General features: G+C 40.3%; 1 protein-coding gene across 4 annotated transcripts in view; it reads right to left on the reverse strand.

The window, feature by feature from the left end:
* The window catches only part of mfsd6b (major facilitator superfamily domain containing 6b), a 62,521-nt gene that overhangs the window by 4,504 nt on the left and 34,756 nt on the right, over positions 1 to 23,261 (reverse strand). For all 4 annotated transcript variants that reach the window (XM_072578983.1, XM_072578984.1, XM_072578981.1 and 1 more), the window contains 4 exons: positions 8,136 to 9,697; positions 3,471 to 3,568; positions 2,694 to 2,855; positions 991 to 1,089 (listed from right to left, as the gene is read on the reverse strand). In XM_072578983.1, coding sequence (XP_072435084.1) covers positions 991 to 1,089; positions 2,694 to 2,855; positions 3,471 to 3,568; positions 8,136 to 9,661 — 1,885 coding nt within the window. In that variant the 5' untranslated portion in view covers positions 9,662 to 9,697. The remainder of the gene's footprint in view (positions 1 to 990; positions 1,090 to 2,693; positions 2,856 to 3,470; positions 3,569 to 8,135; positions 9,698 to 23,261) is intronic.

A 23,261-nucleotide genomic window follows, 5' to 3' on the forward strand; every position in this document is an offset into this window, starting at 1 on the left:
GTGCAGAAGAACACACTGTTAGTCGTTTGCAGCCTAGCACACATTCAGCAGTAGGTTAACCACAGTTACACTTCTGCAAATATCATTGGCCAACTGTTGCCTTAATGAAAACAGAAAATGCTAGAAATAGCAAAAGCAGCACCCATGAAGAGAGAAATAGTCAATGTTTCAGGTTGGTGTTAACTCTGCTTCTCTCCCCCACAGATGTTCCCCAAACTGCTGCTGAACATTTCAATCATTTCTGTTTTTATTTCAAACTTACAGTATTTTGCTTTTACCACAATAAGTTCACTGTAATGCTTCCCTTCAAATCTTCGACTTCTAAGGAATGTAAATGTACTACCGAACATGAAATAGACCTTTGTACTATTGGACAGCATTTTTTATAGTAAGATGCTGTATGATCCAGCTATAGTTGATCTTGTTACATTCTTCTTTTACATGACACCTGTCAGAATTTCCTGAAAAATTCCTTCCATTACACACCATAACACCTCAGTTCAGTGAAGTTCTCTAGAGTGCGAATGTGAGTCCCTTAAAGACCATCTTCTGGACTCAAACATTTACTCAGTTAAGATGATTCATGCTAGTTACTTATTTTATTCTAAATTTTTTTACAACTCATTTGTACATCTGCCTTACAAGGATGGCTTGGCTCGATGTATCTTTACAGGTATTGGCACTTCCATTCAAAGGGACTGTTGTCTTGGCCTGAGATAGTAAAATGGATTTTACTCCACTGCACACATGCTACAAGTTTGGAGCTTAGGAATTTGCAGGTCATTACTTCTACCTCTACAAGGTGGTGGATTGGGAAGGATAGGAAAAGCGAGTAAACTATTTCCTGTAGCAACTGTCACCTGGCTGACGGTTTTACTGAGGAAGGGAATTAAAGACTGGATATGCTTTGAACATATTATTTAGTAGTATTTCAATTAAATGCTAATCAGGATTGTCATGCTTCCTGTAACACTCAATGTTGATAAATACCTTCATCTTCATCAGGCACTGCTAGCCATTGGATCAAGGCAAAAAGTAGGAGAATTACGAGAGAGGCCATACCAATTCCACGGAATGTTTCTGGAGCACCTGAAATCCACATCAAATGATATTGCTGTAGTTATATACAAATCACTTATGAATGTCTTTCATTTATATTAGCAACTTGTGAGGCTATGAAAGACTGCCCCAGCTAAAGACAATATCATTCTTCCTTGACATTTGTGTACATGCATGTTCCTGTTGGGGTTGTCTCGTGACCTGGAATACACTGTCTGAAATGGTAGTGGAAGCAGAGTTAACGTAACTTTCAAAAAGGAATCAGAGGTACACTTGACAACAAAAGAAATACAGGGCTATAGGGGAATAAAAAAATGGAAGTAGATCTAAATGGTAGTCCCTCAATATTGTTCTGCTTTTCAATGAAATCATGGCTAAACTGTAACCAAACTTCACAAACCTGCCTTTGCTCTATATCACTTAATGCCTATAGCTAATAGAATCTTCTGTTTGATAACTTTGGTATGGGTAAGTAGCTTTCTATCCCAGTGTCTACAGTGTTAATGAGTACTGAGTGGCTGAGGCCCCAGTTTGATTCCTTGCTGGATGGCATTGGTCACATCCTGTCAGTGAAGGTACCTATTCTCTACCCTCACACTCTGTCTCCTGCCAGCCAGCCAAATTCCCAACAAGGGAGTTGTGTTTGATTCTACAAGCATCAGTTTTAGGTAGGGGTATCTTATAAAGGATTTTATCAAATATCTTCTAGAAGACGAAGTGAATTTCTATCTCCCTGAGCAATACTTTAATTACCTGTTCAAAAAATTCAAATCAGATTCAAAATGAACGATCTACTCTTTGAAAATCTACCAATGAGCCACCACAACGTGATGGAACAAATAATTCTCTGAAACAATCTCCCCAGTCCAGTGGGCACTAATCATCACACCTTAAAAACTAATCGGACTGATATTTACCCATTGAGCACCAATTGGATACGTACAATACCTGGGACTTTGCTTGTTCATTAATCAGTTCATTTACCCAGTGATCTTGATCATTTTTACTTCCCTTTTTAAAAAAGTAGATTCTGGTCTGGCAGTATGGAATATTCATAGTTTAGCAGCCTCATGTTGGCTTTTAATCTCTCTGATCAGCTGAATAACTGTTAATGTGGTCCACTAATGTGGTCATGAAGAGGAACTGAAAAGGTGCATTCCTTTAACCACTGAAACATTAATAATCTACACAAATTGTTCTGCTAACAATTTTTTTCTACAACATCCACATTTAAATTCTCCAAAAGGCAAACCAATTTCATTTAGAAAACAGAAGAGAATTCTTAAAGATCAGGAGAGACAGTTTAGCAGCATTTAATGGTCATATACTGCAGTGAAGCATAATGTAAATAAAGAACTTTTTTTCCCAAGGTGACTTGATTATCGTAAACACATTGAATACTATATTTACTAACTGTTCTATTTATAAATGTAACATTTTTATTAAAATAAATGACATGCCTACCTCTAAATTAGCTGAAGCACATCAAATGCTTTTATGTTCAACACAGCTTGAAACAAGATAATGAGGATAAAAAGCTGCTGCTGATATATAACTAATAAGCTACTTACACACAATTACTGATATGCCAAGTTAGGAGATAGGGGAAAAAAATTAATCACATCAGTACTTACCAAAGGCATTTACCATTACTCCCCCTACCATGGCACCACAGCCTCGGCCCAGACCCAGATGAAGCCCTTGTAAAATTCCTTGGGTAGAAGTCCTTAATGCAGGAGGTACAGCTGCACTGAGATAGGAGATGCATGCAGCCCATACAGATGCATGGGTAACACCTACATATAAGAAAAATCTTATCAACATATTTACATAATGACATAACAGTTTTAATGATCAGACATGGATTGCTTTACACAATTGAAAGAAAATGCATGCTTTTATAAGGCAACAAGAAAACCAAAACAGAGGGAAAAAAAGGTGTTTGGTTTCAATTGAATGAACTGCATCTCTTTTTTATGATGCGTGCAACTTGTATCCTTGACAAGGTACAACAGAGAAGGAAGCCTGCCACTTGTGCCTGTGGCAGCTCTTTTAAAGAACTATTTAGATAGCCTTAAGCTCCATAGCCACATACTATTTTTCCCTTTGAAGCACTTTGTGGACATTATTACTTAATCTACTTCTGCCACCCTTTCTGGCAGTGAATTTAAGATCATAACAATGTGATGTGTCAACATCAGATAATCAGTCCAAAACAGGAAAGAAAGGAGGATTTCTTCCCCATCAGAAGTGAAAATGATGGTTCAATTTACCTAATTCTGCTCATCTAATGGGTAGCAGGCAGAGGAACCATTTTACTTGGTAGCTTTAGTACTGATATTTCACGGAAAAGCATTTGTTAAGGTTTGCCATATGTTAAGGTTTCGAAAAGTTCTTAACGTGGGCCTTACCTTGCAACACCTCCATGGGGAGCACGTACCATGCATTTTCCAAGTAGGATATATACAAAAAACGAGCTGTATTACAGGCCAAGCCAATGTACAATACCCTGGGACACAAACAGAAGCATAGTTAAATATAAATCAATAACCCCTATGGAAATAATCCCAAGTGTGTTAATCCCAGTTTCAGTGAAATCTAAAACACTAATGAGAGAGATGTAATGTGTCTTTGAGACCTGTGTTTTCCCTTCATGTATTTATCCTCAGAAAGCTAGTGGTGACAAGGTAAACAACAGCTACTGGCAGACAGATTTTGTCCACCAAACTGAGTCTGGTCACAAGTGGACTGATCTTTTCGCTGGCCTGTCCACATACCAATGGCATGATAAATAATCGATGCAAGATAAAGTTGTCTCACGTGGTAATAGACTACACAAAGGGATCATGTGCAGTAGTGGTATAAGCATTGCTTTTAGTTTTATTTCAAGCATCTAGTGTAAATTACTTTAGCCAATCCCATTTCAGTTACTAGTTGAAATAGGCCTAAAGCACAATACTGTCTGCAAACATGGCACAAATTGGAAATGCCAATCACAGAGAATACAAGGTAGTAGGTGAGGGAAAAGAGCTGCTACACTAGTACAGTAGAGATATGCTACTGATGTTAGAGCATAGTGGAGGAAACTTTCTTCAGGATATAGCTGTACTTGATGGCTGACATTGAGCACTCCACTCCCCAGTATTAACATTCTTGATGAGTTGAGAACAATGGAGCAGAATGGGACATGGCTTAAAATGGACAGGATAAAATCAGCTGCCATTAAATGCAACAGCTTATACTGAATTCTACTGACTCGAATAGAATGAATATCAGGTGCTGTGTATATCTGTGAAAACTGTATGAAGTCTGATGCAGTAGAGGAATGTTGACGTAGAAAAATGGGCAGTTTTGTATCAGCTGGGAGAGTTAAAGTCTAAAAAATAAATTTCCCAATGCAAATCTATCTTCAACCCATTAATTTGTCTGTCTTTATTTGAGGCTAGCACCCAAACGGGGGCCCAAACCACGCCAAAGAAAATTTTAAGTATGATAATGAAGCTGCTAACCTTTTTGTCATTTATATAATTGATAATAATTGCAGTTAGCTGTGTTTTCCAACCCTTGGCTGAAAGCTTCCTCTGGGAAGCATGAGGTGATGGGAGTCAGGAGATAAATTCTTTTTCACCTATTTCCTGGAAGAAAATGCTTACCTGAGGCATCTTCAAAAGCAGTCACCAAACCAATGCTCTCTGTAGCCTTCACCCACAGGTGAAGTCCTGGCAGATAGCATTTGACCTCTCTCCACTATAGGTTTCCAACATATACCGCTCCCCCCTGCCAACCCACACCTCCATGTAGACTTCTGATTCCTCTCCAAAGCAATTAATGATCCGCACGACTCCTCAAAGAAATGTGATCTCTGTCTGACACTTGCAATGCCTCAATCACACAGCCTCTGGCTTTACCACTTTCAGAACCTCCAGGATCAAGAGCCCACATGTTTGAATGCCTCCTCCCCCATAATCAAACATCACTCACCCTGCTTTCACCCTGACTGAGGTCCCAGGTAAAATCCTCCGATCTGACAGTGTCCCCCTTCCTCCAATGGAGTCTCCCCTCTTGGGCCCTTCCTTCAACTAGTAACTCATTTGGCCTGAGGAAATCATTCCTGCTTCTCTTGGACAAGACAATAAAGGTCTTTGACTAATGCACACAGGATGAGAGTCTCTAGGGACCTCGAGAGCCTTCTGTCATCATTCATCAGCTGGAATTCCTCAGTCCAGGGAAATCCAGCTGACTGTGGTTAGAATCAGACTTATTCTTAAAATGAGACCACACTATTTCATACATATACTTAAATGACAAATCAGCTCCTGACTAGAGATTGTTTACCAAACCTTGTCCTGATTCCATCAAAACAGGACGCAAGCAATTCACATGTTTAGCTTTTTAATGACCTCTCCCCCCTGCATTTCTCATGGTTAATCCACCTAGCCTGTACATCCCTGGACACTATGGGACAATTTAGCATGGCCAAACCACCTAACCTCAACATTTTTGGACTGTGGGAGGAAACCCACGCAGACATGGGGAGAATGTGCAAACTTCACACAGACAGTCAGCTGAGGGTGGAATCCAACCCAGCTCCCTAGTGCTGTGAGCAGTGCTAACCACTGAGCCACTGTGCCACCCCCGTTCATTCTGGTAAGTCAAATGTTAATAACATTCAGATGCTTTCACTGTAGATAAACAAACATTGGCCTAGATTTTTATGTAGTTGTGAAGACCTCATAGCTTCTCCAAAATGGAGCTGGGAACCCAGATCCAAAGATCCCACTGCTATTACTGACATCAACAGCTCTTTCAAACTGCAATCTCTATCACCAGAAGGTGAAGGGCTGTAGATGGTGGGAACTCTACCACCTTTAAACCACACACTATCCTGACTTCAAGCTATATTGCCGTTCCTCGCTGTTGCTGGATAAAAATCCTGGAATGCTGTTGCTAACAGCGCTGTTGGTGTCACTATACCAAGGGATCTGCAGCAGTTCAAGAAGGCATCTCACAATCATCATCTCCAAGGCAATTAGAAATGGATAATAAACTCTAGTTTAGCTAGCAATTCCTACATTCCATGAACAATTTTTTAAAAAATCGTATTTCCACCAGTAGGGATAAAAAAGCAAGACATTGCTGATACATAAGGGAAATTAATAAACACCATTAACTGAGTTCAAGCAGACCCCATTTTTGCTGGACTGAAGATCCTACCAGGTAGGATTTTTTTGAGTGGATATAAATGTTTGAATAGGGTGGAGAAGGTCTGTGGAGCTGTCAAGTTGAGAAGTATTTAAATCCCTGTCCTTTAACTTCCCGAGAGAAGAAAACATGTGTCTACAAATTGAAAATATCTATCCTTGTCAGTTCAATAGATATTTACGACTGCACCTTAAATACCATCCTAGTAGCATTATTTCTGCTTGACTCCTTTCCACAATCTAGCATTGTCACAATGGTTAGACTGTTAGGTCACAGTTTGAATAATAGCTCCAAGAATATTTTAAAGGATTAGTTGGCTTTTATGTGAATACACATGGATTATAAGACATTTTTGTTTTCAGAAAGGATTAAGTATTTGAAAAGTTTCAAATGTATTCAGCTTTTATGAATGAGACTGGTTTTATATGGTGCAGACTAGAGTCATACAGCAGAGAAATAGACCTTTCGGTCCAACCAGTCCATGCCAAACATAATCCCAAACTAAACTAGTCCCACCTGCCTGCTCCTCACCCATATCCTTCCAAAACTTTTCTATTAATGTACTTATCTAAATGCCTTTTAAACATTGTAACTGTGCCTGTATCTAACACTTCCTCAGGAAGTTTATTCCACACACGAACCCACCCTTTTGAGTAAACAAAATTGCCATGTCTTTTTTAAAAATCTCTCTCCTCTCACCTTCAAAATAAAACCCAGAGTCTTGAAGTCCCTCATCCGAGGGAAAAGATACCTGCCGTTAACCCTATCTATTTCCCTCATGATTTTATAAACCTCTCTAAGGTCAATTCTCCATCTCCTGTGCTCCAATAAAAAGGTCCCAGCCTATCCAGCCTTTCTTTATAACTCAAACTTTCCATAGACAGCAACATCCTGGTAAATTTCTTTTGAACCCTCTCCAGCTTAATAATCCTTCCTATAGCAGAACTGCATACAGTACTCCAGAAGACGCCTCACTAATGTCCCGTACAGCCTCTTCATGACATCCCAACTCTTATACTCAATGGACAGAAAAATGAAGACAAGCGTGCTAATTGCCTTTTAACCATCCTGTCTGTATGTGATGCAAAGTTCAAAGAATTTTGTACCTGAACCCCGAGGTTTCTCTGTTCTACAACATCACCCAGGGCCGTACCATTAATTGTGCAAGTCCTGCACCACTGTAATAATGCTTACGAGTTTCACTTTGTCTCATTTTAGCCAGGGTGGATATTGGGTGAAACGGCATTGAAGATGTCAGAGCAAAGGATAGTGAGTAAGGCATGGTTTGGCATGAGTTAGCACTAACTTGGCACTGGCCCTACAAGAAGCTATAGGAATGAGTAGAGAGCATGGTTAAGTATGTTGGCATGAATTAAGCATGAATGAGTTTGAGAGGTGATGGCTAATATTGAACAGACACAACTGGGACCAAGTTCTAGGTAACTGAGGCAGACCAGTTAACCACCCTGCCTTATCTCTTGACAGTCCCTGTGGCTGCCTCCAATCTGCATCCAGGAGCAGTGAGTCCAACTGTATCTGACATCTGTCCGCTCCCTAGAACAAAGATGTAACCGCTTGTGAAACTTTTCCTAAGATGGGTGCAGCAAGCCAGAAAAATTCCCTCCACCGCACATTACCTCAGGAGTGAAAATCCAGGACACATTAATAATCTGTTAATGAAATTTGTTTATAATTATTATTTTGACTGAAAATCCATGCTGTTTCTGGGTTTCAGTTTAGCCTCAAACAAATGAATTTACTTGCCCTGAGCATAAATTTCCTTCCGTACAAAACTACTTTCTTTAAGTCTCATTTGTAAGTCTTTTTTTAACTGTGTACTGTACCAGACAAGGGAAGTGAATATAACAGCTTACCTGATGTGACCGACCAGTTCAATCAATTTATGGCTGAAGAAGTAAGCAGTCAGTTCTGATACATGACTTAGGACTGAGCAGATTCCAAAAAGTGTAGTTGTCCCATTCAAGTCTTCCAGATGCCAGTAGAGAAATGTAAACACAAAGCCATAACCAAAGCCCATGAACCAGGCCACAAATAGCACAGAACCATATTGCACACTGCAAATTATTCTCAGAAGCTGTCTAAATTCAAATTTTTTTGTTCCCGTACTCTTGGACTCTTCAGCATTACTTGTGACTCCAGAATCTTCCACTGAAGGATTCTGAGCCACTCGCTGAATTTCAATAAATTCTTCACTTTTATTTTCCTCAGGTTTTAAATGACTGTAGTCAAATCTGAATTGGGTTGATACAATTAGTGCTATAGACATTAAAACTCCAAAAACAATAAAGGTTATCCTGTAATTCTTGTAATCAGGTATTTGACAGCCCTGACCCTGAACAAAAACCTCAATGTGCGTGTGATCAATTGAGATGCCAACTGCCAGCATGGTAATACCCCATCCTAAGGACCCCCACATTCGCTGCAATCCATAGCGATCTCTGTGTTTGCCGAGGTACTGTAGGGTAACAGTGTCTACGATAGTGACCGCTGGTGCACTGAAAAACTCTCCGACGATAACAACCAACAAAATTAGTAAGAAAATATTTTCAACTTCTGCCAAGTTGTAAGTGATCAATTTGTCGGGTTGCTCAATTGCGGCAGATGTACTGCTGGCTGTGGTGGAATGTAATGTCCTACTGGAATTTATGGTTGCTGTTGAATTCTCAGCACTTGGAACAGCTCTTTCCTGTAAAGCATGACCTCCTTCTGTATTGACCACGGGAAACGAAAAGCTAAGATTACCCGTGTATCCAAAAGGTTGGCTTGTGAAAATGTCTCTCTGCATCCGACTTTTATTTGACTCGGTTGAGAGAAAGTGGTTTGTGGACGCAGTAGTGGGTAATGCTGAGAGAGTAGAGTAATTTGAAGCTGATGTGGTAGGCATGGGATTCTTTGACTCACATTTCATGGAGGCAGGTTTCACGAAACCAATTCCCAAGTTGAAGACAATCCAACACATAACTGAAAAGAGAAGGACAATCTTGCCTTTTCTAAAACGATCTGCTATGACTCCCCAGAATGGTGCACTGCAGAATTCAATAAAATACCTTATTCCCACCAGAAGTCCACCTTGGCTGGCCAACATACCAAGTTGTTTATAATATACAGGTAGCAATGGGTACAATGATCCATACCCAGAGTAAAAGAAGAAGTAAAACACTTTGGAAATAAGGAGATCATTACTTATTTTTATACAACGTCTCTCTAGCCAATCCTGTTCCTCTGTTTCTGTAGCTTCTGTTTCTGAATGGATAGGATTAGAAGGTGGTTCATTCCTTGCTTCTCTTGACACAGTGTTGAAAGGTTCAGAGAGAATATATTTTCTTTTCTGTTCCTCTTCATCATCAGAAAGGATAGCAACTTTGTCATCACTCGCCATAGTTAACTGAAGTGGTGTTCAGATTCCTTCACTGACCTACAAAGGAGAAGAAGACATTTAGAAAAACCTTTACATGAATTTAAAACTAAAGTATTAAATTCCATAGAGTATTGCTTGCAGATTTCAGGAAAAACTGCCTTATTTGTAATTGTCAGGATCGCATTGGTTGGCTAAAAAAGAAAAATAGTTCAATAAATGACACATCTATTCCATTTATTGAACGGAAGTCATGTATCTGTGTCTTTAATTTCTAAATCAAAAACACGTTTTAAATGTACTTAGACCAAGCTGAGAATCAAACATGGTATCTGTCTGGCAATGCATACCCTAGCTTCCCACTATCACAGGCAGTTAAAAATCTCATTTTATACATTAAGTTCCCCAATTAAAATTGACATTCCTCCTTTAATTATATCAGTACACATAAACAAAATCACAAACTTTTCCATTGGTTTTAGAGTTCAAACATAGTGCTTGTAAACAATGTACTCTTTTGTTTTTATCTGCCACCCATTCATTTCAGTACACAGAATCTTTAAAAGTGCCGTGTGATAAAGCTGATTTGTTGTTGGGCAGTGCAGGAAGTTTTGGATTGCTCTGCAGCTTTGAGAGAACATTTCTTGCAGCCAATCATCAGAACTAGAAGAATCAAATAATTCACCTTCAGATGAAGGGCTTGATGAAAATCCAATTTTTAAAATAAAGAGGACATTATGTGTTTCTCAATAATTAATGATAGTCTAACAAAATTGTAGAATAAAACCTTCCAGTGAAAATAAAGATTGATATGTGCCCTTGCGCTATTGATTATGGAGAAACCAGAATTCTCCTTTATTATCTTAAAGTTGCAATTTCAACCCTGGTTGGGAAATTGAAAAATAATAAATGAATTTAATGCTATGGTTTAGCTTTTAAATGCAGCGAGTGACTGTTCCATATAGATCAGTAAGGTCTTAGACCATACCACCAGTCTGCCTGAGTGAACAGAACTTGTCAGTGAAGTTACAAATGGCCTTGGTCACTTGGGATAATGCCAGGGAATTAAGATTTTCGATCTTGAAAAATATTCACCAATTCACATATACAGGATATGAGGTCGAAATCAGAGTTGGACCTGTTTCCCATGGTGAAACAGCCTGTTGAAATCATCAAATGAATGACAGACGATGATTAACTACTGTGTTAAGCATTGAGTGTGCAGTGTCCACTTAGTTTTACATTGGCACTTTCACTGTAAGGTGAAGAGGATGGAAGATATTGGAGGAAGATGTCTACAAAAATAATCAATTCTAAGTGAACAGCCATAATCTGCTTCAACCAAGCAACAAGCAGCACCCACTGTTGGTTAGATTTAGCTTTGCCCTTTTTTTCAGAATGATCTTGGGTACTTCAAGTTTGAGATGATAATGTAATTGCCAGGGAAGAGAACATCTGAATCCAATCAATAGCGCAAATAACAGTGTACCCCATAATCAATCAGATTGAATGACTGTAAAATTAACAGTGCAGGAGGAGAAGGAAGTATACGTTACAGTGGGTGAATATTATACTACATCAGGTACAGAAAAAGCAATGGGGGGAGTGCAAAATTGACATAAGGAGGAGAGAAAATGAGATTGAAAATTAAAACTGAACACTTTTGAAATCTCTAACAAAAATTCAAATTTGAAGAAAGATAATTCCATATTAGTCATTCTAAGTATCAAAGAGGTTTTTCCTTAAAATTCATTGATGGGATGAGGGCATCACTGGTAGGCCAGCATTTATTAGCCAGCTCAAACTGTCCAGAGGGCAATTTAAGAGTCAACCACATTGCTGTGGGTTTGGAGACACATGTAGCCCAGACAAGGTAAGGATGGCAGTTTTCTTCTCAAAAGAACATTAGTGAACCGGATGGGTTTTTCTGACAATGGACAATGGATCATGGTCACCATTAGACTCTTAACTACATTTTTTTTGTTCAATTATTTATATGAAGTGTAGGAAACAAAGTTGATGTGCAGGAGAGCCAAAGTGGAAGATGATATTTTGACAATGTAGGAGGCTTGGCTCAAAGAAAAAGTTGGACAGAGAACAAATATTCCCTGATATAGAAAAGATCGTGAAGTAAAGAAAGAAAGAGGCATATTATAGTACTGAGGAAGATAAGACAAAGCTGGAGAGATTGGATGTTCTGGAGAAGTCAAGGACGGAATCTGTTTGATTACAATTAATACACAATAGAAGAAAATCACTCTACAGGCCAACAAATTGTGGAAAAAATATAAAGCAGTAAGTTTGCTAGGAAATTAGGGAGATGCAGTAATTGTACACTAGTGATAATAGAGTACTTAATTGATCCAAATAGCCGAACACAATAATTCTAAAAGGGACAGGGAAAGGGAGTTTCTGAAAAAAGGTACAGGATAATTTTCCTGAGCCAAATAAGAGCATGTGAAGTATCTGACAGTTAATATAAAAGTCTTTAAAGGCATGTAATTAGTAAAAATATATCAAGGGGAAGACTAGGTCCATTAAATATCAATAAAAGGGAATATACAAATGAAAGCAAAGGGTACACCTGAAGGATTAAATGTGTATTGTCTTTACCAAGAAGGGATCTTGCCATGCTGAAAGAGGAGGTAGTTGAAGTACTGATGCTAAAAATTGCTGAAGAGAAGCTATGAGAAAGGTTGGTTATACTTGAAGTGGCTAAGTCACCAGGACCTAATAGAATGCAGTGTAAGGGAAAAGACTTAAGAGAGTAAGGGTTGACAGTAGAGATGTACTAAACATAATCTTTCAATACTGCTTAGACAGTGAGAATTGGCAGAGGACCACAGAATGTGCAAATGTTACATTCTTATTCAAAATAGATGTGTGCATAAACACAGAAATTAACTTCAGTGCTAGAAACATTTAGAAACAATAATCCAGAACAAAATTAACAGTGTGGATAAGTGTGGATTAATTAAGAAAAGCTAACATGGATTTGCTAAAAGAAATTCATATTTAATTTATTTGAACATTTTTTTTAAGATGACAGATAACATTAAAGAAGGTAAGGTAGTCGATATGGTATACATAGGCTGCCAAAAGACATTTTATAGATTTGCTAGTAAAAGGTTGGCTTAGTGACAGGAACCAGGATAGAGGTGGATAATTATAACTTGGTCTTGGGTAATGTATGCAGAGGTGTACTCCAAATGTCGCTTCTAGGTCCAGTACTTTTCTAGAAATATAAACTTATATGTGTTGTGAACTGAAAGATTTCTGAAGGACCTACACTGATGGACTGGATGGACATATTGCAGGTGACATTTAATGCAACAAACTGCTAAGTGATACATTTCTGGTAAGAATGAGGAGGGGCAATATAAATTGAAATTCTCTATGGGAACCAGGAATGGAGAAACCTAGTTTATTTGTACACAATTCACTGAAGGCAGGAGGACAGGTTGTGGGATGTGGGATCCTGAGAATTATAAATTGAGACATACAGTACAAAAACAAAGAAGTTTTTCTATGGATATTTGTTAATCTTTGGAACTACCTTGTCTAGAGGATTGTGGATGGTCCAACATTGAGTATATTCAAGACTGGGATTGGCATATTTATAGAGTCATAGAGGTGTACAGCATGGAAACAGACCCTTCGGTCCAACCTGTCCATGCCGATCAGATATCCCAACCCAATCTAGTCCCACCTGCCAGCACGCGGCACATATCCCTCCAAACCCTTCCTATTCACATACCCATCCAAATGCCTCTTAAATGTTGCAATTGTACCAGCCTCCACCACATCCTCTGGCAGCTCATTCCATACACGTACCACCCTCTGCGTGAAAAAGTTGCCCCTTAGGTCTCTTTTATATCTTTCCCCTCTCACCCTAAACCTATGCCCTCTAGTTCAGGACTCCCCGACCCCAGGGAAAAGACTTTGTCTATTTATCCTATCCATGCCCCTCATAATTTTGTAAACCTCTAGAAGGTCACTCCTCAGCCTCCGACGCTGCAGGGAAAACAGCCCCAGCCTGTTCAGCGTCTCCCCAAAGCTCAAATCCTCCAAACCTGGCAACATCTTTGTAAATTTTTTGTGAACCCTTTCAAGTTTCACAACATCTTTCCAACAGGAAGGAGACCAGAATTGTACGCAATATTCCAACAGTGGCCTAACCAATGTCCTGTACAGCCGCAACATGACCTCCCAAATCCTGTACTCAATACTCTGACCAAGAAAGGAAAGCATACCGAACGCCTTCTTCACTATCCTATTTACCTGCGACTCCACTTTCAAGGAGCTATGAACCTGCACTCCAAGGTCTTTTTGTTCAGCAACACTCCCTAGGACCTTACCATTAAGTGTATAAGTCCTGCTAAGATTTGCTTTCCCAAAATGCAGCACCTCGCACTTATCTGAATTAAACTCCATCTGCCACTTCTCAGCCCATTGGCCCATCTGACCCAGATCCTGGTGTAATCTGAGGTAACCCTCTTCGCTGTCCATTTCTTTGGTCTCTCTCAGGAAATCAAGGAATGTAATGAACAGGGAGGGAGGGACAACTGGGATAGAAGATCAATCATGAATGCACTGAATAGCAGAGTAGGCTTTGAGGCTGAATAGTTTGTTGCAGCTCCTATTGTCTTTGTTTTCATTTCCAAAGAATGTTCAACCTTTATAAAATACTGGTTTGACCTCAGCTACGCTACTGTGTTCAATTCTGGACATTACGTTTAAGAAGGATATGAAGGCGTTAGAAAAGCTGCAAAAAACAATTTCACAACAGTTCCCAGGATGAAGTACTTTAGATATATGGATGCATTACAAAAACTGGGGTTGCTTTTCTTAGATGAAAAGATGAAGGGTAGTTTTGATAGAAATGTTCAATATCATGAAGAGTCTAAGCAGAGTAAATCACAATAAACTGGTCTCATTGGGTCGAGAACAAATAGCATTGCTTTAAGGAATTGCAAAAAAAGTGTGATGAAATGAGGAAGGACCTTTAACACAGTGAGCACTGAGGATCTAGAGTCAAAGGTTATGTGGAAGGAAGTGCAACTGAACTTTCAAAAGTAAACTGGGCAAACACCTGAAGAGAAAAATAATTGGTGTTATGTTCAGCACAATATCATGGGCCAAAGGGCCCATTCCTGTGCTGTACTGTCCTATATTCTACATTCTATTTCCAGGCTTATGACGCAACAAAAAAGCAACAAACAGGACTAACGGCAATGGATTTCAGTCAGACTGAATTGAGGAAAGTAAAATCAGCCAGAGATCATGATTTCGTCTGCAAAGTGAAGATGTGTGGGGAAAGAATCAGCTTTGGCTTTGATGGCTGCATGTTTATCAATATACTGATGTTCACCGTCTAGCCTCAAGCATTAAGGATTGCCAGTTGGATGAATTAGCTGTGAGCTGCTGACTCCCATGTAACTTTGGTCTAATATCAGTTGTCAGCATAAAATGAGGTGAGATAACTAGGGAAACTTCTCGACAATCAGATTAGAAAATCCTCATAACTGAATCAAAGCCTCTCTTTCGAAACCATCATTCTGTACTGCCTTCCCAAGTACAGTGAACCTGTCATCACCAAAGCATTTTCAAGGCTTCCCTCATTCAGCCTCTGCACCCAATGACTTCCCATTCTCAGTGACTGTAATATCCATCTCAGCTCATGTTCTCTCTCTTCTGAGTTCACAATCACACTCCATGTTAACATCAGCACCATTATTCACAGCCACCCCCTTGACCTTGACATCTTATGTGATCTTACAAGTTCTTGTGTATCAATTACAAATAAGGCCTTCACTGATCACTTCCTTTTGTCACTTTCCACCCACATCCCCCTTTCATGCTCCAAACCAATCTTCCATATCCATTCCTGGGGAAAACAAAAACCTAATTCAGCTTCAAAATCCCCTCCATGCACCACAACTTTTCTGTGGCTACTGGGTTCCTCAGCTGCACTTTCACCTTCTCCTTTGATGTATTAGTTTCTCATCCATCTCACTCTCAAGTCCAGTGGATACAGACTTGAAAGGACATGGTGGACAACTGACTTAGCTATTCAAAGGTAGCTCTGTCTGTACCATTGAAAACCTGTTCTCGTCTGGTAAACCTACTCACTATTCTGGAAACATTGTGAAGTGCAAAGGAAGTCCCGTCCCTTTGCTTTCTCCTTAATGTAAACCAACTTCTTAAACCTTCCTCCTATTCACTTTTGCTTCCAACAAGAGGCAAGGAGATAATGGACTTCTTTGTCATGAACACTGAGACAATCCAATCAGTTGCTTCTGCCACATCCCTCTTTTCCACAAGATGCATGACCATATGACCAAAATAACATAAAGCATTATAAGACATAGAACTGAATCTGGCCATTCAGCCCAATCTTCTCTGCCATTCGATCATGGCTACATGTTCCTCAACCCCATTCTCCTTCCTTCTCCCATTACCAATCAAGAACCTTTCCATCTCTATCTTAATTAAGCTCAATGACTTGGCCTCCAAAGCCCTCTGTGGCAATGAGTTCCAAGCATTCAATACCTTCTATTTGAAGTAATTCCCCTTATCACAGTTCTAAAGTTTCCTTCACTCATAGGCTGTCTCCTCAAGTCTGTCCTACTGGTGAAAACATCTTCTCCATGTCCATTCTATTCACGCCTCTTCTTATTCAGTAAGTTTCAATCAAATTCCATCACCATCCTTCTAAATTCCATTGAGTTCAGACCCAAAGTCCTCAAGCGCTTCTCACATGACAGGTCCTTCATCCCTAGGATCATTCTGGTCACTGTCCTCTTATCCCTGTCCAATGCCAGCACATCCTTCCTTAGATACAGGGACCAAAGCTGCTCATAATATTCCAAATGCTGTCTGCACAGTACATTTCTGCTCTTATATTCTAACTTTCTTGAATGAATGCTAACATTGCATTTGCCTTCCTAACTGCCAACTGAACTTGCATGTTAACCTTCAGAGGATCATGAACTAGGACTGCCAAGTCCTACAAAGTGTATAATCTCACACTTTCCCACATTGTATTCTGTCTCCACTCTCCTAGCCTGTCTAAGTCCTTCTGTGGCCAGCCCACTTGCTCAACACTATCTAAGTCTCCACATATCTTTTTGTCATCTGCAAACCTAGCAACAAAGCCCTCAGGTCCTTTGTCCAGATTAGTTGTGGTCCCAACAATAACCCCAGTGGAACTCTACTAGTCACTGGCTGCCAACCTGATAAAGACACCTTTATCCGCACACTCTGACTTCTGCCAGTCAGCAAATCCTCTACCCATGCCAGTACCTTGCCCCTAGCAGCCTCCTTTGACAAGTGCGGCATCTTGTCAAAGGTCTTCTGAAAATCCAAATAAATCATGTTCCTTGGCTCTCCTTTGTCTAACTTGCTTGTTACCTCTTCAAATGACAAAACTTTCTTAAATGATCCCCATTATCCTAGCCCTTGACTCAGCTCATATTTTAGTTTTCTCCCATCTTCCTTCATGCTCTCTGAGTTCATGATATCATGGTCACACCTCCGGTTCACTCAATTCTATTAAACCATAACCATAAGATATAGGAGCGGAGTATGCTCAATTAAGATGTTGAGTATCCAACTTCCCTTCATGACCTCCATGTTAGTCAGTATTATGAATGGTTCTCTCTTCAGATGCTCTCCCTTTTCACCTTTAAAACTGCCATTATCACCCTTCTCCTCAAAAAAACATTGACCCCCATCATCCTCCCATCTCAAAACTCCCTTTTCTCTCTGAAATCTTTGAATGCCTTCTTGCCTCACAAATCCATTCTTTTCTTCCTCCAACTTCATGCATAAATCCCTGCATTCAGGGTTCTGCCCATGCATTGGTAATAAATGAGGTATTTTCAAAGCCACAAATATGAGTGTGAGAAAATAAACTTATCCTCCATAATCTTCTTGACCTTTCTGTAAACTTTGGCATAGTTGGCCATATCATCTTCTGCCATCAACCATCCACTGTCATCTAGGATTGATCTCAATTGGTTCCATTCTTATCTAATGTAGCCAGAGAATAACTTGTAATTACCATTCTACCCTTACGCATAGTATAACCCATGTGTTTCTCCTGGTTCATTCCATGGTGATTTCCAATTTTGCACTAACATGCTGTCCCTCAGAGATATCATCCAAAGGCACAGCATTAGTTTTCATTGAAATGCTGATGATATCCAGCTCTATTTTACCATCTCACTATTTGAATTCTCTGTTGTAGCAAAATTGTCGCATTGCTCGTCAAACCTCCAGTCCTGGATGAGCAGAAATTCCATCCAATTCATTACTGGAAAGACTGAAGCCATTGTTTTCACAGCCAACTCCAAATCTGCTCCCTCGCTACCAATGCCAAAACTCTCCCTGTCAACAATCTGAGAATTAACTAATCTTTTCCCTACTTTGATGCTATGTTTGAGCCCAAGATTAGTTTCTGTCTTCATATGCAATCACTAAAATGTCTATTTCCACCTCCCCAACATTGCCTGTCTTTGCCTCTGGTCTCAATTTATCTGCTGCCAAGACCCTCATACATGCTTTTGTTATCTCTAAACTCAACTATTCAAATGCTATCTTGCTACTCACTCACATTTTATTCTCCATAAATTTGAGGTCATCCACCATACAGCAGTCCATGCCTTAACTTAGCAATAAGTCACATTAGTGGCCAAAACAGCTCAGTTGGGAGAGCTTCAGACTGAAGATGAAAGGGTCCTAGATTCAATCCTGGGTTTCGGCACGCTGCACAAGCCCTTTCCATTTCAGTGTTTATGGGGAGATGATGGCCTAGTGGTATTATTGCTTCGCTATTAATGCAGCGACCCAGGCAATGCTCTGATGACCATGGCAGATAGTGCAATTCAGTTAACGTCTGGAAATAAAACCTAATAATGACGATGAAATCAATTTTGGAAAAACCCAACTGGTTCATTAATGTCCTTTTGGGAAGGAAACTGCTGTCCTTGTCTGGTCTGACCTACATGTGACTCCAGACCAACGTGCAATGTGGTTGACTCTTTACCGCCCTCTAAGTAATTAGGTATGGGTAATAAATGCTAGATTAGCCAGTGATGCCCACCTCCCGTGAAAGAACTGAAAAGAATCTGTGAGTCTATGACTCTATAAAAAGGGGCTCACTTAAGACCTTGCCCCTCTAGATCTCTATAATCTCCTACATCTCTACAACCAACTGCAAGAGAGTCACTGACATTAAACATTTTTAGAAAAATAGCACAGGGGCACTACAGATATTGGTTTCAGAAGTTAAAGTTAAGGCATGCTGTTGGAGTACAGTAGAAAGATAGTTTAACTTCTGAATCATGATATAACTAATCAGGACGAATTTCAAGTCAATACTAGCTGCCAATGTGCTGGGATATTTCATTCTAAACATAAGCAAAATCCATTTTTATAAACACAAAAAAAATCAACAATAAACATTTTTTTTAAAATCCTGGGAATGTGGGCTTCACTGGCAGAGCAAGCATTTATTGCCCATCACTATTTAGCCTTCAGAAGGTGGTGGTGAGTTGCCTTCTTGAACTATTACAGTCCATTTGATACAGGCTTGGCTGCAGTAAGGTTAGGGACAGAGTGCCAGGCTCTTGATCAAGTAAACACAAGGAACAGCGATATTTTCATCTCCATCTCCACTAATGCACCTCCCTCCCCTTCCTGGACCTCTCCATCTCCATTAATGACAACCGACTTGACACTGACATTTTTTACAAACCCACCAACTCCCACAGCTACCTGAATGACACCTCTTCCCACTCTACCTCCTGCAAATATGCCATCCCGTATTCCCAATTCCTCCACTTCTCCGCTTCTGCTGTATCTGCTCCCAGGAGGACTAGTTCCACCACAGAGCACATCAGATGGCCTCCTTCTGTAGAGACCACAATTTCCTTCCCCACGTGGTTGAAGATGCCCTCCAACGCGTCTCATCCACATCCCGCACCTTCGCCCTCAGACACCCCCCTCCAACTGTAACAAGGACAGAACACCCCTGGTCCTCACTTTCCACCCCGCCAACCTTCGCATAAACTGCATCATCTGCCGACACTTCCGCCACCTCCAAACGGACCCTACCACCAGAGATATATTTCCCTCCCCACCCCTTCCGCAAAGACCATTTCCTCCATGACTACCTGGTCACGTCCCCGACCCCCAACAACCCACTCTCCCGTCCTGGCACCTTCCCCTGCCACCGCAGGAACTGCAAAACCTGCACCCACACCTCCTCCCTCACCACCATCCAAGGCCCCAAAAGAGCCTTCCACATCCATCAAAGTTTCACCTGCACATCCACCAATGTCATTTATTGTATCTGTTGCTCCCGATGCAGTCTCCTCTACATTGGGGAGATAGGACACCTTCTCACAGAGCGCTTTAAGGAACATCTCCGGGACACTTGCACCAATCAACCCCACTGCCCTGTGACCCAACATTTTAACTCCCCCTCCCACTCAGCCGAGGACATGCAGGTCATGGGCCTCCTTCACCGCCGCTCCCTCACCACCCAACGCCTGGAGGAAGAACGCCTCATCTTCCGCCTCGGAACACTTCAACTCCAGGGCATCAATGTGGACTTCACCAGTTTCCTCATTTCCCCTCCCCCCATTTTACCCTAGTTTCAACCTTCCAGTTCAGCATCTCCCTCATGACCTGTCCTACTGTCAATCTCCCTTCCCACCTATCCGCTCCACCCTCCTCTCTGACCTATCATCTCCATATCCACCCCCATTCACCTATTGTACTCTTTGCTACCTTCCCCCACCCTCCCCATGACCTATCACCTCCATCCCTACCCCCATTCATCTATTGTACTCTTTGTTACCTTCACTCCAGCCCCATTTCTGCTGTTTCCGCCCCCCCCCCACCAACCTATCTCTCCACCCTGGAGACTCACTGCCTCCATTCCTGAAAGAACTGCCCAAAACGTCGATTTTCCTGCTCCTCGGATGCTGCCTGATCTGCTGTGCTTTTCCAGCACCACTCTAATCCAAACAGCGATATTTTACCAAATCAGGATGCTGAATGGCTTGGAGGGGAATGTGCACAAGGTGTAGTTCCCACATTTCTGCTAGGTAGAAATAGCAATGGATTTGGAAGGTGCTGTCAGAGAGCCTTGGCAAATTTTTGCAGTGCCTTTTGTAGATGTTACACCTACTGCAAGTGAGCGCCAGTGCTGGAGAGGGTGAATGTTTGTGGATATGGTGTCAAATCAAGTGGGTTACTTTGTCCTGGATAGGTCAAGCTTTTGAGTGCTGGTGAAGCTGCACCCATCTAAACAAGTGGGGAGTATTTCATCACACTCCTGACTTGTGCTTTGTAGATGATGAACAGGGGGGAGAGGAGCTGAGTCACTTGCTGCAGGACCCCTAGCCTCTGACTTGCTCTTGCAACAACAATACCTAAATGGCAAGTCCAATTCAGTTTCTGATTAATGGTATTGACCAAGATGTTGGCAGTGAATAAGTCAGCAATGGTAGTGCATGTTTTACTCCATTCAGATACAGATTCCTTCAGTTTCCCAGGAATCGCAAATGATGCTAAATATTATGTAAGCATCAGTGAACATTCCCGATTGCTGACTAGTTGAAGGAAGGAAGATCAGTAATTAATCAACTGAAGAGGATTGGGCTAAGGACATTTCATGGAGGAACTCCTGCAGGAATGTTCTGGAGCTGAGATAACTGATGTCCAAAACCTTTGTGTGCCTCCAACCAGTGTTGAGTTGTCTCCATGATTTCTATTGATGATAGCTTTGCTAAAGCTCCCCTATTTCATGTTCAGTTAAATGCAACTTTGACCTTAGGGACAGCTGCTCTCACCTCCTTTGTTCATGTTCGAACTAAGACTGTAATGAGGTCAGAAGCTAAGTAACCTGGTGGAACCCAAATTGAGGGTCAGTGAGCAGGTTATTGCTGAGCAAGTGCTGCTTGATAGCACTGGTAATAACCCGTTGCTTTATTGAAGATTGTGAGTACATTGATGGGGGTGGTAATTGACCAGGTTGGGTTTGCCCTGTCTTGTTACACACAGGACTGATAATTTTCCACACTGTCGGGTAGATATCAATTTTGCAGCAATACTAGAACTGTTTAACTAGCAATGTGGCAAGTTCTAAAGCACGAGTATGAACATTTCCAAATGTTCCACAAATGTTAAAAATTCCTAAACTAAAGCACTAAAATAGCAATATTTTGATGCCCTCCTAACATCATTGCTTGACTATTAGCATGAATAATTAATTACACATTCCTCCAGTCTGCCCTCATTTCCAAGGTAGATTTTGGCAGTTAACATTAAAAAAAACTTGGTGCCTCTTAATTTGATACATTTCAAAACTGTTTTCTCTCTAGACAAGACAGCTGTAGATAGGGTACCATAATAAGCTTTGAAGTCATAATCTAGGCTAATAGTCCTGTAAACTATTGAAGATTTCATATTAAACAAAGATCATATTTGTCTATTGTTATGAATATAGGACATTACAGGAGAATTACGTTTTAGAATGTCTCATTTAACTTAAGGTAAAATAAAATGTCCTGGATAGGGGGATGGCAATCATATTAACTCTGTCCCAGAGGCAGGTCCATGTGAATCATACCTTTTGAAAATTATGTATCAGGTTTCATATTTTGACATAGAAAGAGAAACACTTTTTTATATAAAGAAAGAGAGGGACAAAGTTTTTAATACCGTGGGGGAGAAGCAACAACTTCACATGTGAAAGGTGCGGTGAACATTTTTGTGTTAGCAACAAGGCAAATTCCTTATAAAAGGTTGAAAGGAAAGAACTGGACAAACAGGATTTTTCAAAACAGAGGGTTGCCAGGATGCATCTTCTTGGTGGAATTCTGTTCCAGAATGTTCAGTTTCAGTTAAATAATTTTTTTTAAAAATTAAGAGAAAAGGTTTGGCCTGTTGTGGTAGAAAGAAGTGGGCCTGCTTGAAGGTCGGGTTTATTTTGAGACTTCTCCTTGCTTTGCTACATATCTGCCATGTCTTGCACTGCAAATCTTGGTTGCATTAGTTACTTAATATATAAATCTCTTCTTTAGTTTGGAGTGTTCTTTTATTCATTAGTAAAAGTTTAATCTATGTTGATTTTAGTTTGTCATGGTAAAATGGTTAAAGAAAAAACTTGTCTTGCAATTCTCTCAATCGCCGAGAATTCCATCTTCATTTAAAACTTATCAATCTGTATAGGGATTGTACTACTATGGTGTTAACGATCCATAATTCTATTCAAAGCAGAGGAGTGGAAAACCCAGCCATTGGCTTAGTTAAAATTCAACCCTCTTTAAGTGATCATTCATCCCATGGTTGTTTGTATAATGGTTGTGCAATTTATTGATATAAACGTAGTTAATGTATTTTAAAATTGATTATTTCAACATGACATGGTACAATATGAAGACAAGGTTTTTCTTGTAATTCTACTGATGGTAGCAATGTGGTAGTGCCTTTTTTTTAAAGCAGTAAGTTAACATACAGTACTTCTGCTGTATGCCAAACATTTAAAATAAGGACACCATGTTCCTTGGACAACACCAATGCCACTTTAAGTACAGTCATTGCTGACTTC

The sequence above is a fragment of the Chiloscyllium punctatum genome, chromosome 10, assembly GCF_047496795.1.
Source record: "Chiloscyllium punctatum isolate Juve2018m chromosome 10, sChiPun1.3, whole genome shotgun sequence".
NCBI lineage: Eukaryota > Metazoa > Chordata > Chondrichthyes > Orectolobiformes > Hemiscylliidae > Chiloscyllium > Chiloscyllium punctatum.